This window comes from Malania oleifera, chromosome 6 (assembly GCF_029873635.1).
Source record: "Malania oleifera isolate guangnan ecotype guangnan chromosome 6, ASM2987363v1, whole genome shotgun sequence".
Classification (NCBI taxonomy): Eukaryota; Viridiplantae; Streptophyta; class Magnoliopsida; order Santalales; family Ximeniaceae; genus Malania; species Malania oleifera.
In genome coordinates, this window is record NC_080422.1 from 34,943,477 (window position 1) to 34,958,617 (window position 15,141).

A 15,141-nucleotide genomic window follows, 5' to 3' on the forward strand; every position below is an offset into this window, starting at 1 on the left:
CAAACATCCCAACAACTATCTCATCACATTGCATCATTTGCTCAAAAGGGTATCCTACAGTTTGTATGTCATTTGGTATCTCTCCCACTAGTCCTTGGATTATTGACTTTGCTGCTATTGACCATGTGACAGGCGTAACCAACTTCTTTTTTGCCCTCCGGGATCCTAAAAATCTACCTCAAGTTACCCTTGCTGATGGGTCGACAACTACAGTTAATGGCATAGGAACAGTAAATCCTACTCCCTCCATCTCCCTTTCTTCTGTTTTATACATTCCTAAGTCCCCTTTCAATCTCATGTCAGTTAGTAAGCATAAAATGGCACTAAAGTGTTCTATAACCTTCTTTCCTAATTTTGTGATTATTTAGGATCTAAAGATAAGGAAGACTATTGGCATAGGACATGAGGCTCGTGGAATCTAATACATTAAGTTGCTCTCTTCTCCCATTGCCTGCACAACAATTGCTACACCGCTTCAAATCCATTGTTGCCTTTTGTCATCCATCCTTGGACAAATTAAATCAACTAGTTCCTACTTTGAGTCTGTGTCTAGTCTTTATTGTTAGTCTTGTCAGTTGGCAAAACATCATGTTCCCTTTGCTTCCCAAGTCAACAAATAGCCAGATAGTCCTTTCATGCTCGCCCATTATGATGTTTGGGGTCCAAGTTGTGTCATGTTGAAATTGGGGTTTGGGTACTTTGTTACTGTTGGCCTAACAAGGCTTACGGATCTTATTTTGATGATAACAAATCAAGGAAATTTAACATGTTTGGTTAAGTGATGATGTTTCAGGTAACTCAAGTATTAAGATCAAGTGATCAACATCAAAGTGCTTGACAAAGTGTATAAAAAGCTCGAACTTAATGTGACAAGATTTCATGAAGCTAAAGACAAAGCTAAAAGTCAAGTTCAATATGAAGAATGGAAGCTATACATGAAGACTCAGTGATTAGAAGAGTCATAGTATTTAAAAAGTTTCATGTAAGTACTTCAAACATTTCAATATGAATGAATGAAGCTCTTCAGAATCTTTTATTGACTTAGAGACCAATTTTTGAAAACCCTGGAAAATGTTCTTTAATTAAGTTACATTGAAGTTTTTCAAAAATTGAAGAATCAAAGTCTCGAAAATAAAAAAATTGTGAAATGTTGCATGATCAGGCGACTGGCCTATTCTGGTTAGGCGACTTTGGGAAACAGAATAGGCTTAGTAGACTGACCATATGAGTCCACGCGACTGATCCCATTCTGACTTTGAAATTTCGCTGTTTTTTAAAAAATCAGGCGACTGACCCTGATAATCTAGTCGACTGACTTTCGTAAAATTCAAATTTAAATAGCGAAGAAAAATTTCCAAATTAGATTACTTGACCCCCAAACTTTATGAAAACTTGGGAAACACTCCAAGTAAGTTGGGGAATACGGAAATTAAACTTTTTCCATCTATAAATACATGTTATATTAAAGGATTAAAGACACCAATACACACAATCAGCATTCAAGCATAATATTTTCTACTCTTCAAAGGTGATTTGCTAAAACACTCTTACTGAAGTTTTCTATTGAAAATCTGCTGATCAAAGCCCACGGTTCTTTGCTTTTCTATTGAGTTTCTCAATCTAAGAAAGAACCCCAGTGATAAATTCCTGAGCTTCATCTTTCTATTGAATTTGATTGAAGTATATTTGTTTTAAATTGTACTAATCTGCTCTTACTGAGAGAGTTTCTTTGTACACGAGAATTGTTCTTGTTTCTTTTGTTGTTTTTTGACGGTTCAGGATTGTTGAATTGTTGGACCACTGAGCGTAGGGTATCGCTTGGAGAGGAGGGCTCCATCCTACTTGAAGGAGTGTGTAAACGGTTTGCTCCGCCTGGTTAAGGGAGTGGTATAGTGAAATCCTTGGGTAGTTTGTCTAAGGTGAGGACGTAGGTATATATAGCTGAACCTCGTAAAATCTCAGTGTCTTCCTCTTCCCTAAATCTCTTTAATTTTATGCATATATAAATTGCGTGGATGATTACTTAATTTCTAGAAATTAAATAAGTTATTGGGAATGGTGGAAACCTTGATTAAATAAAGTACGTTGATTGCCGAAATCTTGATTAAAGGAAGTATGTTGATAAATATCAAAAGTTTATTAACATACATAAACTCAAGTAATTTGTTTGACATCAAAATATGTGTTTTTGGAAGCTTGCTGAAATTTTTATTTTGTTTCATATTGTGAAATCAAGCTTAACCTTATTGATTGAGTGTATCAAATGAATGTTCCCAAACGTTTTGGAGTGATGCCATTACTACTTGCTCTCACACTAATAAAATACCATCTTATATCATTAATGGTAAAATCACATATTTAGTTATCACTCCTTTATCCTCCTTTCCTTGTATATTTGGTTGTGCATTTTTCGTCCATCGGTTAACTCTAGGAATAGATAAGTTGGATCCTTGCGCTATCAAATGTATTTTTCTAGGGTATTCCTATACTCAAAAGGGATATCGATGTAATAGCTTATAGGATTATAGCCCTACTTTACATCGATTCCTTGTCTTTGCTGATGTCACCTCTTTTGAGTCCACACCATACTACTCTGATTCCTTGAGTTCTGTTGACCTTAATGAGTCCCTTCCTCTGCCTTGTCTTCTAGATCCTAAACTATTGTCTGTGCCCAGTCCTCCAACATCTTCATCCAATTTGAGTCCTTTTCGTTGCTTGGATCATCCCAATTTGCAGGTATGTACACGGCGACTCAAGGGAGGAGAGCCTCGGGTCTGATTGCCCTTAGATTGAATTGACGAGGAAGGGCTGAGGCCAACAACTTCGGCTGAAAGTCATCTTATTTGATTGAAGCAAAGGAAAGGGGGAGGGTAGACTTTCGTATATGGGTCTCCCGGAATTCTATGGGGATGGTGAGTCATAAACTAGGAATTAGAGTTGTAAGAATAAGAATTACCTTTAGTTCCCTTGTCAAATGATCCTATTTCCCAAGATGTTGATTTGCTCATTGTTGTTCGAAAAGGTGAATGTAGTTGTAGCCAACATCCAATCTTTAATTTTGTTTGTAATGAAATTTTGTCACCCTCATATTACTGTTTTATTAGTACCTTGTCTTCTGTTGCTCTTGCAAAATCTATTGTCGAAGGCTTGTCCCATTTTTGGTGGAGGAATGTAATGATAGAAGAGATGCATGCTCTATAAGATATTGATACTTGGGACTTGGTACGCCTTCCGCTTGATAAGTCAGCGGTTGGTTGTTAGGTGTACACTGTGAAGGTTAATTCAGATGGTTTCCTGGCTTGATTGAAGGCCCTGCTTGTTGCTAAGGGATATACTCAGGCGGCCTAGACTATTTGGACACGTTCTCCCTTGTAGCTAAACTTGCCTCAGTACGTTTGTTCATCTCCTTAGCCACCACCTATCATTGGCCTCTACACTAGTTTTTGAAGAGTGCTTTCCTACATGGTGATCTTCAAGAGGAGGTCTATATGGAGTAACCACCTGGGTTTGTTGCTTAGGGGGTGTTAGGCTCAAGAAGCCACTATATGGTTCAAAATAGTGTCTCAGGGAATGGTTTGGTCATTCCAGTGTTGTAGTACTAGAGTTTGGCCATCAATGGTGTGCTATAGATCATTCTATATTTTATCGTCATACTCCCTCTGGAAGGATTTTTATTATAGTGTATGTGGATGATATTGTGATTACTGGTGATGATGATAAAAGTATTCAAATCCTAAAGCATTTCTTGTAGATTAAGTTTAAGATGAAGGGCTTGGGACCATTGAAGTACTTCTTGGGTATAGAAGTATGGAGATCTTGTATAGGAACTATCTTGTCATAGAGGGAGTATGTTCTTGATCTTTTAGATGAGACAAGGCTATTGGGATCCAAACCTATTGATACACCCATGGATCCCAATAGTAAGTTATGTCAAATATGGGTGATTTGTTGTTTAACGTAGGATGATACCAGAGAGTTGTTGGAAAGTTGAATTATCTTACAGTCATTCGACCAGATATATCGTTTGGAACAAGTGTTGTGAGCCAATTTGTTGATTCCCTCAAAAAAGTCACTGGGATGTAGTAATTTGCATTTTGAGTTATCTCTAAAGTGGATTGGGCAAGAGGTCTCTTATATCAAGATCGAGGCCATACTCATATTCAGGGATACACAGATGCATATTGGGTTGGGTCACCTTCCGACCGAAGATCCACAACTGGGTACTATATCTTTGTTGGTGGTAGTTTGGTGTCTTGGAAAATTAAGAAACAAACTATTGTGGCCAGATCAAGAGTCGAATCAGAGTACAAGGCTATGGCACACACTACATGTGAACTTGTTTGGTTGAAGAAGATGTTGAAAGAACTAGTTTTTCGACATTCTTAGCCTATGGAATTGATGTGTGATAATCAAGCTGCTATTCATATTGCCTCCAACCTAGTCTTTCATGAGTGGACAAAGCATGTAGAAGTTGATTGCCACTTTGATAAGAAAAAGCTTGCATAGAAGTTCATTACAACGACTCATGTGAAGTTTGAGCTTCAACCTGCTGATTTGTTCACTAAAGCCTTGGGAGGTGCTCATGTGAAATTCATTTGTAACAAGCCGGAAGCATATGATATATATGCTTTTGCTTGAGGGGGAGTATTTATGGTTATTTAGTCATTTAGCAATATTATTATTATTATTATGTTAATAAGTGTGAGTCAGGTATTATGGTCATTGGCATTGTACTTGACATATGTTATAAATAGAGGGAGAGACCTATCATTGAAGTCAGGTCTTCCATTTACCCAATTATACAACGTAATCATAATCCAAGCCACTCTGAATATTTCAATGTAATCAAAGATTTGCTACATACAAAATTTACAATAAATTATTCAATAACCAATGAAACAACAATCACAAAGTTTATAGAAGCAGATAAGTTTTAGAAGGGAAAATTTATTTTCATTAAATCCTAGTTAAAATGTCCTTGAGGAAAAAGATAAGTTACTACAGAGATTGAAAACTGGATGTAAGACTGCAAATTCTCACAGATGGACCTAGCAGGGATTTTTTTTTTGAGTTGCTGTCAGTAATTTTACAATTTAGAAAATCTGCCATTCAAAGAATTGAAATTGCATGCATCCAAGCATTTGATGTTTTGAAAATCTAGCAACACACAACGACTAAATTTCAATTCCAATGGAAATTTTGTGTCTCAATTAAAAGAATCGTTTTTAAATCTAAAGAAACAACAGAAATTTATAAAAATTATTGATATTATGGATAAAGCATTGAAGAATACTAAAACAGATGATAATGAATTTAGAAATAAAATAAAAATCTCAAATTTTGACATTTCTTTCCAGTTTTCAAGTCAAATTCCTGGAATTTCGGCCAAAATTTTGCACAAAAGAATTTGAACCGCCATTTTGTTTTGAAGCTTCCCAAAATCTGAAAATCAGTCGAAATTTTGGGACTTTGGCCACCCATGCCTAGCTTAATTGTGCTCCTCCAAACTTCCAACATTAGCTAAAAGATTCGACTTGAAGCACTAGAATATTTTCCCTCTTACTCTTCCTCAAGCCCAATTGGTCTTTTTATCCATCCATCTAGTTAATTTTCATTTAAACAGGCAAGATTTTCTCACGAACCCTCATTGGTGATGCCTGGTGGTCTTGGAGGTTAAAGATTGAGGGAGGAAAAAAGAGCAACAAATTGCATGCAAGGTACTACATTCAAAGTTACCTGTAGTTTCCTGTACACGTACCAAAATGGTAATAGTAGAAGAAGGAAGAAAACCTGAAAAATTACATAAATGCATATAAGCAACATTTTGATGCTGAAAATTAACAAAAGTGCAGAGCAGCTTGAAGTGACTTAAATTTGAAGAAATGTTTTAGATACCTGCACATATGACAAAACTACTGCAATGCCCAAGAGGCCAACCAAATTAGCGAGGAGAATATTGAGAATGAAGGGTAGAGAATCATCAATAGTATAAAGATCTGAAGACAGCCTGCACAATGCAATCAATAGGTAGAGTGGAATACAAAAACAAGCATAATCTCTTAAGAATGTCATAATCTAACCTGTTCAGTATTCTTCCAGCTGGTGTCTGATCAAAGAAATGTACAGGTGCATTGTTCAGCTTATGAAGCAGTGTATTATGGACCTGAACTGCAGCACGTAAGCCACCAAATGCAAACGAGAATGCCCTCACCAATGTGAGAAAGGAATTTACGATAGAGAAGATGAAGAGTATAACCTGCATCATAAATTGCAAAGTAAAACAAAATGAGAAAAACGATAAGTTCATTTCCTTTTCATTATTATTTTCTGTTAATGGCCATTTAGCATTATTAGCATGTGTTAGTGTTATATTAGTAAGTGTGAGTGTATTTTGGTCATTGGTATGTACTTGACATATAATATAAATAGAGGGAGAGACCTATAATTATGATTGGATCTTCCATTTTACTCAATAATTTAATTTGGTATCAGAGTAAGAACGGACCTAAACCCAAATTGCTGCTAAACCAAACCCTAAACATCATAATCCCACATAAACCTGCTGCTGCAGAAGGGTCATCAGCATCACCAAAATCCAGGAGCAGGTTCAGGAGTTGCTCGGAAAAGCTGTAGTCACCGGAAAAATCCTGAATGCTGCTGTCTTCTTCAAAAACTCAAAATAATTCATATTTTGCAAAAAAAAAAAACCACATAGCAAGCCACATAACCTGCCGATCTGCCGGCCTACAAAATTCACAGCAGGAGGTCCTCATATGCTGCAACATGAGACCGAAAGTCGGCAGTGCTGACCCACATGCCAGCATGTGAGTGTCTTTTGAGCAGCCATTTTGCTCTGATTTCCTTTAAATGTATTGAATCCTTCCCTACACCATAATTCCAAGTTGTTTTATTATCCTTTTTGTCTAGAGATATCACCTTTTCTAGTTGCTAGTATGCAGTATTCCGGGAATGATTGTTTGCTAATGCCTGAAGCTGTTGGTCAATGTTTAATGAGTACACTGAGGACTGAAACAGTGATATTGCTGTTTTCATGATTTATTTTTATCTTGTTGATTGTGTATTTGTGGTTTGCTGCGGTTGTTGAACATTTTGTGTTAGATGGAGTCCATGAATTCCAGGAGGATGTTGTTTGCTGTGTACTTCTGATTTGCTACTGTATTGAGGTTGTGTGTTCAAAAATGGAGTTCCCAAATCCCAAAAGTATGTTTCCCCCATCAGGCACGTTTGATTGAACAGCATATGATAACAGTCCCAAAGGAAGAGAAGTCAAGGTTTTTGCAGTATTAGGCATCCCAAAAGCATCTCATCACATTGCAACATTTGCTCAGAAAATTCATCCTATAGTTCGTATGTCATCTGGTATCTCTCCCACTAGTCCTTCGGTCATCGACTCTGCCACCACAAACCATATGACAGGTTTATCCAAAATCTTTTTTTGCACTCCAATATTATAAAAATCTACCTAAAGTTACCCTTGTTGATGGGTCCACTATTCCAGTTAAAGGAATAGGATCAGTAAATCCTACTCTCACCATCTCTCTTTCTTCTGTTTTATATATTCCTAAATCTCCTGTCAATCTCATGTATGTTATTATACAAAGTCACTAAATTGTTCTGTGACCTTCTTTCCTGATTCTATGGTTCTTCAAGATTTCAAGACTAGGAAGACAATTGGCAAAGGACATGAGGCTCATGGTTTTACTGCTTTGATTTGCTTTGTCCTCCTATTGCCTGCACAAGCTGCTATACTACTTCAAATCCATTGTGGCGTTGGTCATCCATCCTTGGACAAGTTAAAATAGCTAATTTTGACTTTGAGTTTTGCGCTAACCTTTATTGTCAGTCTTGTCAATTGGGAAAATATCATCGTGTTCCCTTTGCTTCCGGATTCCATAAATGGGTGGTTTGACCTTTCATGTTAATCCATTTAAATGTCTGGGGTCCTCTTATTAGTGTCACATCAAAGTTGGGGTTTCGATACTTTGTTACGCTTGTTGATGACAACTCTAGGATAACTTGATTGTATTTGATGAAAGGTTTTATGAGTTGTTTAATATTTTTTGTGCCATTTGTTCTCAAATTAGGATTCAGTTTGGTATGCTAATTAGGATACTTCATTGTGATAATGCTAAGGAGTAGTTCATTACCCAATTCACTGCCTATATAACTAATTCTGGTATGGTCCGTCAGTCATCTTGTGCCACACTCCACAACAAAATGGAGTTGCAAAGTGGAAAAACAAACAAATCCTTGAATTCTTTCATACCCTTTTGTTTCAAACGAATGTCCCCAATGTTTCTTGGAGTGATGTCATGCTTACTGCTTGCTTTCTCATCAATACAACGTCATCCTCTATTCTTGGTGGCAAAATCCCATATTCAGTTCCCTGATGGTCCTTTGTTCCCACTTTCTCCTCATATATTTGGCTGCGTGTCCTTTGTCCATTAGTTAAGTCCAAAAATGGACAAGTTGGATCCCTTAGGTTATCAAATGTAATTTTCTGGGCTACTCATATACTTAGAAGGGATATTGATGTAATAGCCCTGCCTTACATCGATTCTTTGTTTCTATGGATATCACCTTTTTTGAGTCTACACCTTGTTATTCCAAGTCCATAAGTTCTATTGACCTTGACGAGTCTATTCCTTTGCTTAGCCTTCCATAACCTAATCTATTAATTATGCCCAATCCTCTTACATCTTCATCTGGTTTGAGTCCTTCTTGTCGTTTGGCTAATCCTAATTGGCAAGTATTCACACAATGACTCAAGGAAGGAGAGCCTCCTCCGCCTGCTACTTCTGCGACTTATGTTCCCTCATCAGATGATCCTATTGCCCAAATTGTTGATCCTCCTCTAAAACCCAATACTCAATCTCCAATTTTGTTTGCTAAGATTTTTTGTCACCACTCGTATTATTATTTTGTTAGTACTTTGTCTTCTATTGCTTTTCCAAAATCTATTTCTGAAGCCGCATCCCATTTTGGGTGGAGGACTGCAATGGTTGCATGTGCTATATAATAATGATACTTATGATTTGGTATGTCTTTCTCTTCATAAGCCTATAGTTGGTTGTTGTCGGGTGTACAGTGTCAAAGCGAATCTAGATGGTTCTATAGCTTGTTTCAAGGATTGATTTGTTACTAAGGATACATTCAGGAGTATGATTTAGGTTATTTAGATACATTCACTACAATCATCAAACTTGCCTCAATACGCTTGTTCATCTCCTTAGCCACCTTGTCGCTGGCCTTTACATCAGTTAGACACCAAGAATGCTTTTACAAATGGTGATCTTCAGGAGGAGGTCTATATGGAGCAGCCACCTAGGTTTGTTGCTAAAGGGGAGTTAGGCTTAGTGTGTCAGCTCAAGAAATTGTTATATGGTTTAAAATAATCTCCCAAAGCATAGTTTGGTCTCTTTGCTGCTGTTGTCTTGAGTTTGGACTCCACAGTGAGCAACTCATCACTTTGTATTTTATCCACAAAATCTACTTCAAGTTACCCTTGTTGATGGGTCCACTGCTACAATTAAGGGTATAAGAACCGTAAATCCTACTCCATCTCTCCTTCTTCTATTTTGTATATTCCTAAATCACCTTAAATTTCATGTCAGTTAGAAAGCTTATGAAGTCACTAAATTGTTCTATAATGTTCTTTCCTAATTCTATGCTTACTCAAGATTTGAACGTGAGGAAGAAAATTGGAACATGATGTAAGGCTCGTGAGCTTTGCTACTTTGAGTCGCTCCTTCCTCCCATTGCCTAGGCAGCTGCAGCTACACTACTTAAAATCCATTGTTGCCTTGGTCATCCATTCTTGGACAAGTTGAAACAATTAGTTCCTTAAATTCTGTGTCTAATCTTTAGTGCGAGTCTTGTCAATTGGCAAAACATTATTGTTCCCTTTGCTTCTTGGGTCAACAAATGAGCCTTTTAGTCCTTTCATGCTAGTCCATTTCGATGTTTGGGATTTGAGTCGTGTCATGTTGAAATTGAGGTTTCGGTACTTTGTTACATTCATAGATGAGTACTCTAAGATGACTTTCTTGTGGATGAAAGATTGTTCAGAGTTGTTTAATAACTTTTGCCTCCTGTTCTCAAATAAAGACTTAGTTTGATATGCCAGTTCGATACTCCATAGTGATAATGCTAAGGATTACTTTAGCACCCAATTCACTACCTATATGACTAATGCTAGTATAATCCATCAGTCATCTTGTGCCCACACTCCATAACAAAATGGAGTTGCAGAGTGGAAAATAAACATTCTCAAAGTCATACTTACCTCATTGTATGAAATGAATGTCCTCAAAGTTTTTTGGAGTGATGTTATGTTCACTGCTTGCTCTCGCATCTATAAAATGCCATCCTATGTCCTTGGTGATAAAATCCTATATTTAGTTCCCCCCTAAGGCTCCTTTGTTCTCCCTTCCTCCTTGTATATTCAGTTTTGTGTCCTTTCTCCATTAGTGAGCTACGATAACAGATAAGTTGGATCCTCATGCTATCAAATGTATTTTTTTTGGGATAGTCAAAAGAGATATCGATGTTATAGCCCTACTTTACATCGGTTATGTTTCTATTGATGTCACCTTTCTAGAGTCTACACCATACTACTCTGATTCCTTGAGTTCTATTGACCTTAATTAGTCCCTTCCTTTGCCTTGCCTCCTATATCCTAACCTATTATCTATCCCTAATTCTTGTCGGTTGGATAATCCCGACTTGCAATGTATACACACGATGACTCAAGGGAGGAGAGCCTCCTCCAGCTTCTACTTTTGTGCTTGTAGTTCCCTAGTTAGATGATCCTATTTCTCATGATGTTGATCCTCCTATATTTGTTTGAAAAGGCAAACGTACATGTACCCAACATCCAATATCAAAATTTTCCTTCCATTATTTCTTGTCACCCTTGTATTACTATTTTTTTGGTACCTTGTCCTCTATATTGCACTTCAAAAATCTATTTCTAAAGCCCTATCACATTTTGGTCAAAGGACTGCAATGGCTGCAGAGATGTGTATGCTACTTGATAATGATACTTGGGATTTGGTACCACTTCAACCTTGTTGTTAAGGGATATACTTAGCTGTATGGTTTGGATTATTTAGACACATCCTCTCCAATCGCTAAACTTGCCTTAGTACATTTTTTCATCTCCTTAACCACTACTTGTCATTGGCCTCTACACGAGTTAAATGTAAAGAATGCTTTCGTACATGGTGATCTTTAGGAGGAGGTCTATATGGAGCAACCACTTGGGTTGTTGCTCAAGGGGAGCAGGCTTAAAATCATTACATGGTTTAAAACAATCTCCCAAAGCATGGTTTGTCAACTTGATGTTGTAGTACTTGAGTTTTGCCCCCAATGGTGTGCAATAGGTCACTTTGTATTTTATCATCCTACTCCATTCGACAAGATTTTGCTTATTGTATGTGGGTGATATTCTGAGTATTGGTGGTGATGAGCATGACATCCAAGATCTAACGCTTTTACTATAGACTAAATTTAAGAGCAAGGACTTGACACCAGTGAAGTATTTCTTGGGTATAGAAGTATTAAGATATCACATAGGAACTATCTTGTCACAGAGGAAGTATATTCTTGATCTTTTAGATGAGGTTGGGCTTTTGGGATCCAAATCTATTGATATACCCATGGATCCCAAGAATAAGTTAGTGCTATATGTGAGTCATTTGTTGCCCAACCTAGGACATTATTGGAGAATTGTTGGAATTTGAATTATCTCAGTCACTTGGTCAAATAAAAGATCCACAACCGGATACTGTATCCTTGTTGGTGGTAATTTGGTTTCTTTGAAGAGTAAGAAACAAAATGTGGTGGCCAAGTCAAGTGCTGAGTAGTGTAAGGCCATGGCTTACACTACATATGAACTTGTTTGGTTGAAGAACATGTTGGAAGAACTGAGTTTTCCACATTCTCAACCTATGGAATTGATGTGTGATAATCAAGTTGCTATTCATATTGCCTCTAACCCAGTCTTCCATGAGCAAACAAAGCACATTGAAGTTGATTGCCACTTTGTTTAGGAGAAACTTGTGGAGAAGCTTAATACAACCACTTTTGTGAAGTCTGATTTGAAGTTTGCTGATTTAGTCACTAAAGGCTTGGGAGGTGCTCATGTGAAATTCATTTGTAACAAGCTAGGAGCATATGATATATATGCTCCATCTTGAGGGGGAGTGTTTGATGGTTATGTTGGTCATATAGCATTATTAGCATGTAATAAAGTTATGTTAGTAAGTGTGAGTTAATAAGGGTATTATGGTCATTGGTATATACATCTTGACATATATTATAAATAGGGGAAGAGGCCTATCATTTATGTTAGGTCTTCCATTTTACCCAATTATTCAACATGTAGCTCTCGATGGTTTTTTCCTCAACATCTATTCTCCATTTTCTCAATGTCTAATTCTCTCGAGTTGAACGTATGTCTCTCCTCTTCTTGTCTGTCTAAAACCCCTCCCTAGCCTTGTTATTTATAAAAAAAAGGGGCTAAGGTTAAGAAAAAAATCTCTCTTCCAAGAGTACCCCTAAAGGCAAAGAAAATTGCCACCTTGTCCTCTAGGATGTTTGGAACCTAACACTATCTATTCTAATCATGAATATCTAATGATAACCATTAATTCACGAAATTGTCACCTCTAATTCCATCCATTATGAAATTAAAGGTTAAAACTACCCTCAAAAGTACCCCAAGCTCCCCTACAAGCACACAAGCAGAGGTATTTTTAAGAAAAAAACCAATAGAAGTAATACCTAGAGAAAAATGGGCATTGACAATTGTGCAAGGCTATATCAGCCTCTCTTGTCTAGTACTCTCCTCTTATGCATTTTCAATACTATATTCTTAGGCCAAGTGCTTCTATTGGATTTATTCTAGATGGAATCATGGGTGGTCACTTAAAAGAAATTGGGACGTGATAGGATGTCTAACAATGCTAGGTTTTACCTAAGAATTCACTGTAGGGAGAATTTCTATTTTAAATTTAACTGAAGACAGCAAGACTAGTTGTCTATTTTCTATGGAACTTGGATAATTGCTTTTATGCAGCATAATTTACATCACTTTGGTATTAGACCAATTGATCAAGGAATCTTATAAATTGTATACTTCAAAGAGAGAGAATGGGTAGAGGGGATCAACTTTTCAATATTAATACAGCACGTAGGACTGAGGATTTTTTTCTATTACAAAAAACAGTTAATAGCAATGTTACAAGATCCATCACTTATACTGACTACCAACTGCTGGAATAAAATCATATTGAGTATTCAAATAGACTTTATCTGATACTTTGGGGGTTTAGTTTGCTGCAAAATATGTGTTGCATTCCCAAATAATCGCATTATTTTCATCTTGATTTTAAAGAGTTCCCCCAACCAGGCAGAGAGCACATCACAATTTGGAGGTTAAGAATCCTCAAGTGGATCATAAATTCTAATTAGTGATGATGAGGTTTGAGGGGGATCAGTAATGCCTGCCAGAAGGGGTGGATCAACAATAACAGGAGACAGAGAATATGAGAAACATGATGATAAACATTACAAACTACAGAGATGAGTTGTGCATAACTGGCAGCAGATATTGCACTTAGGATAATAAACAGGCTAAGCACTAAATATGAGGCAGGGTTTTATCATTGAATACAAACTAGGTTTTCGTACACCAATAAATGATGAGATATGATGTTTACCACATGGCTTGGAAAGTGGAAAAGTAACAATCACCAAATATGAATATCTTGGCAAAGTAATTCATGCTCCTCACCAACTGGACATGAAATTGCAAGGCGAATTGCATATTTTCAGCCAGCAATGCAGCATTCTCAATTAAATCTGTATATTTACTATTTTTTTTGAGATGAGCAATAAACATTATAAATATGTTGCTTCTTTGAAACAATAAGAGAATCAACTTATTACCAAATAAAACAATGTGGAATGCTGTGTCCTAATGCTCCCGCTTGTTGTGTCCACCCAATATGACAGCCACATATCATTTCCATTACGGGAAGCCTGCATTAAAACTGCTGACAGGCATATTACAGTGGCAACAAACCAACCAGAAAATGCAGCATAACTCCTGCAGAAGATCAAGAGTGTAAAAATTACAAATAAAGTAGATTGATAAATTAAGAGAGGGAAACTGCATATATGTTTCTTTCTATACAATGACAGTGTAAAGAATTTCTTTTTAGGCGAATGTTATGTGCAAAATGATCTTTTATACATCATCTTTCCTCACTTGTACACAGTAAATTCAACTTTTCCCTCTTTCCTCTGTTCAACTTCGATGATCTCTTGCACTGGATCAGAAACATTTATAGCATCTATCTCTCCAATTTTGACTTCTTCAGACTTATCCACGCTATCTTGCCTTGCAACTTGAGAAGCAATATTTAAGTCTCCCAGGGAATAGAATTTTGAGTAAGAAGAGACTGACAATTCAGCTAAGCTTCCCACCCAATTCACATGTCCTTTATCCATTACAACTATGATATTCGCAGAAGAAATTGCCTGTCCAGTGTAGGAAAATGTAGCAATATTTAGAATCATTTTGGAAAACAGAAAATTAAAGTTATTAGTCATAAAATACAGACCTGTTCACACTGTTACAAACATTTACGAGTCAAAGGCATTTATTGCTTTTAGACCAAACACTAATTAACCCAGGAAATGCTTGCATGTGTTGATGATAAAATACAATTTAATGAAATTTAAACAAAGAATAAAAAAAATACACAAAATTAAAAGCCCATCTCAATTCCATCATACATAATGTAACCAAAAGGGAATAGCAAGACAGACTGCACTTGGGTTGGTCCATGCTGTCTTGAAGCCCTGGCTTCACCTGTTCAATGGGCCTTGAAATAGTCACCAGAATCAGCTCTATAGTTGAGGCCATAGGCCAGGGCCCACCCAAATTGCAAGTTGTCATGCATAAATAAAGGGAAATTTTTTTGATAAAATACCACAACAAAGTCTTGAACCATGATCACAAAGAATTTCCACACAAAGCATGCAAGCTATTGTGCTTATGCTGCTTGTGAAATTATATATATATATATAAAGAAGATGGCTTTGGGCCAC

General features: G+C 36.8%; 1 protein-coding gene across 4 annotated transcripts in view; it reads right to left on the reverse strand.

Moving 5' to 3' along the window:
* LOC131158198 (ABC transporter C family member 13) overlaps nucleotides 1-15,141 on the reverse strand; it is a 230,507-nt gene that overhangs the window by 60,704 nt on the left and 154,662 nt on the right. For all 4 annotated transcript variants that reach the window (XM_058112888.1, XM_058112887.1, XM_058112886.1 and 1 more), the window contains 5 exons: nucleotides 14,297-14,568; nucleotides 13,975-14,134; nucleotides 6,081-6,256; nucleotides 5,896-6,007; nucleotides 5,737-5,790 (listed from right to left, as the gene is read on the reverse strand). In XM_058112888.1, coding sequence (XP_057968871.1) covers nucleotides 5,737-5,790; nucleotides 5,896-6,007; nucleotides 6,081-6,256; nucleotides 13,975-14,134; nucleotides 14,297-14,568 — 774 coding nt within the window. The remainder of the gene's footprint in view (nucleotides 1-5,736; nucleotides 5,791-5,895; nucleotides 6,008-6,080; nucleotides 6,257-13,974; nucleotides 14,135-14,296; nucleotides 14,569-15,141) is intronic.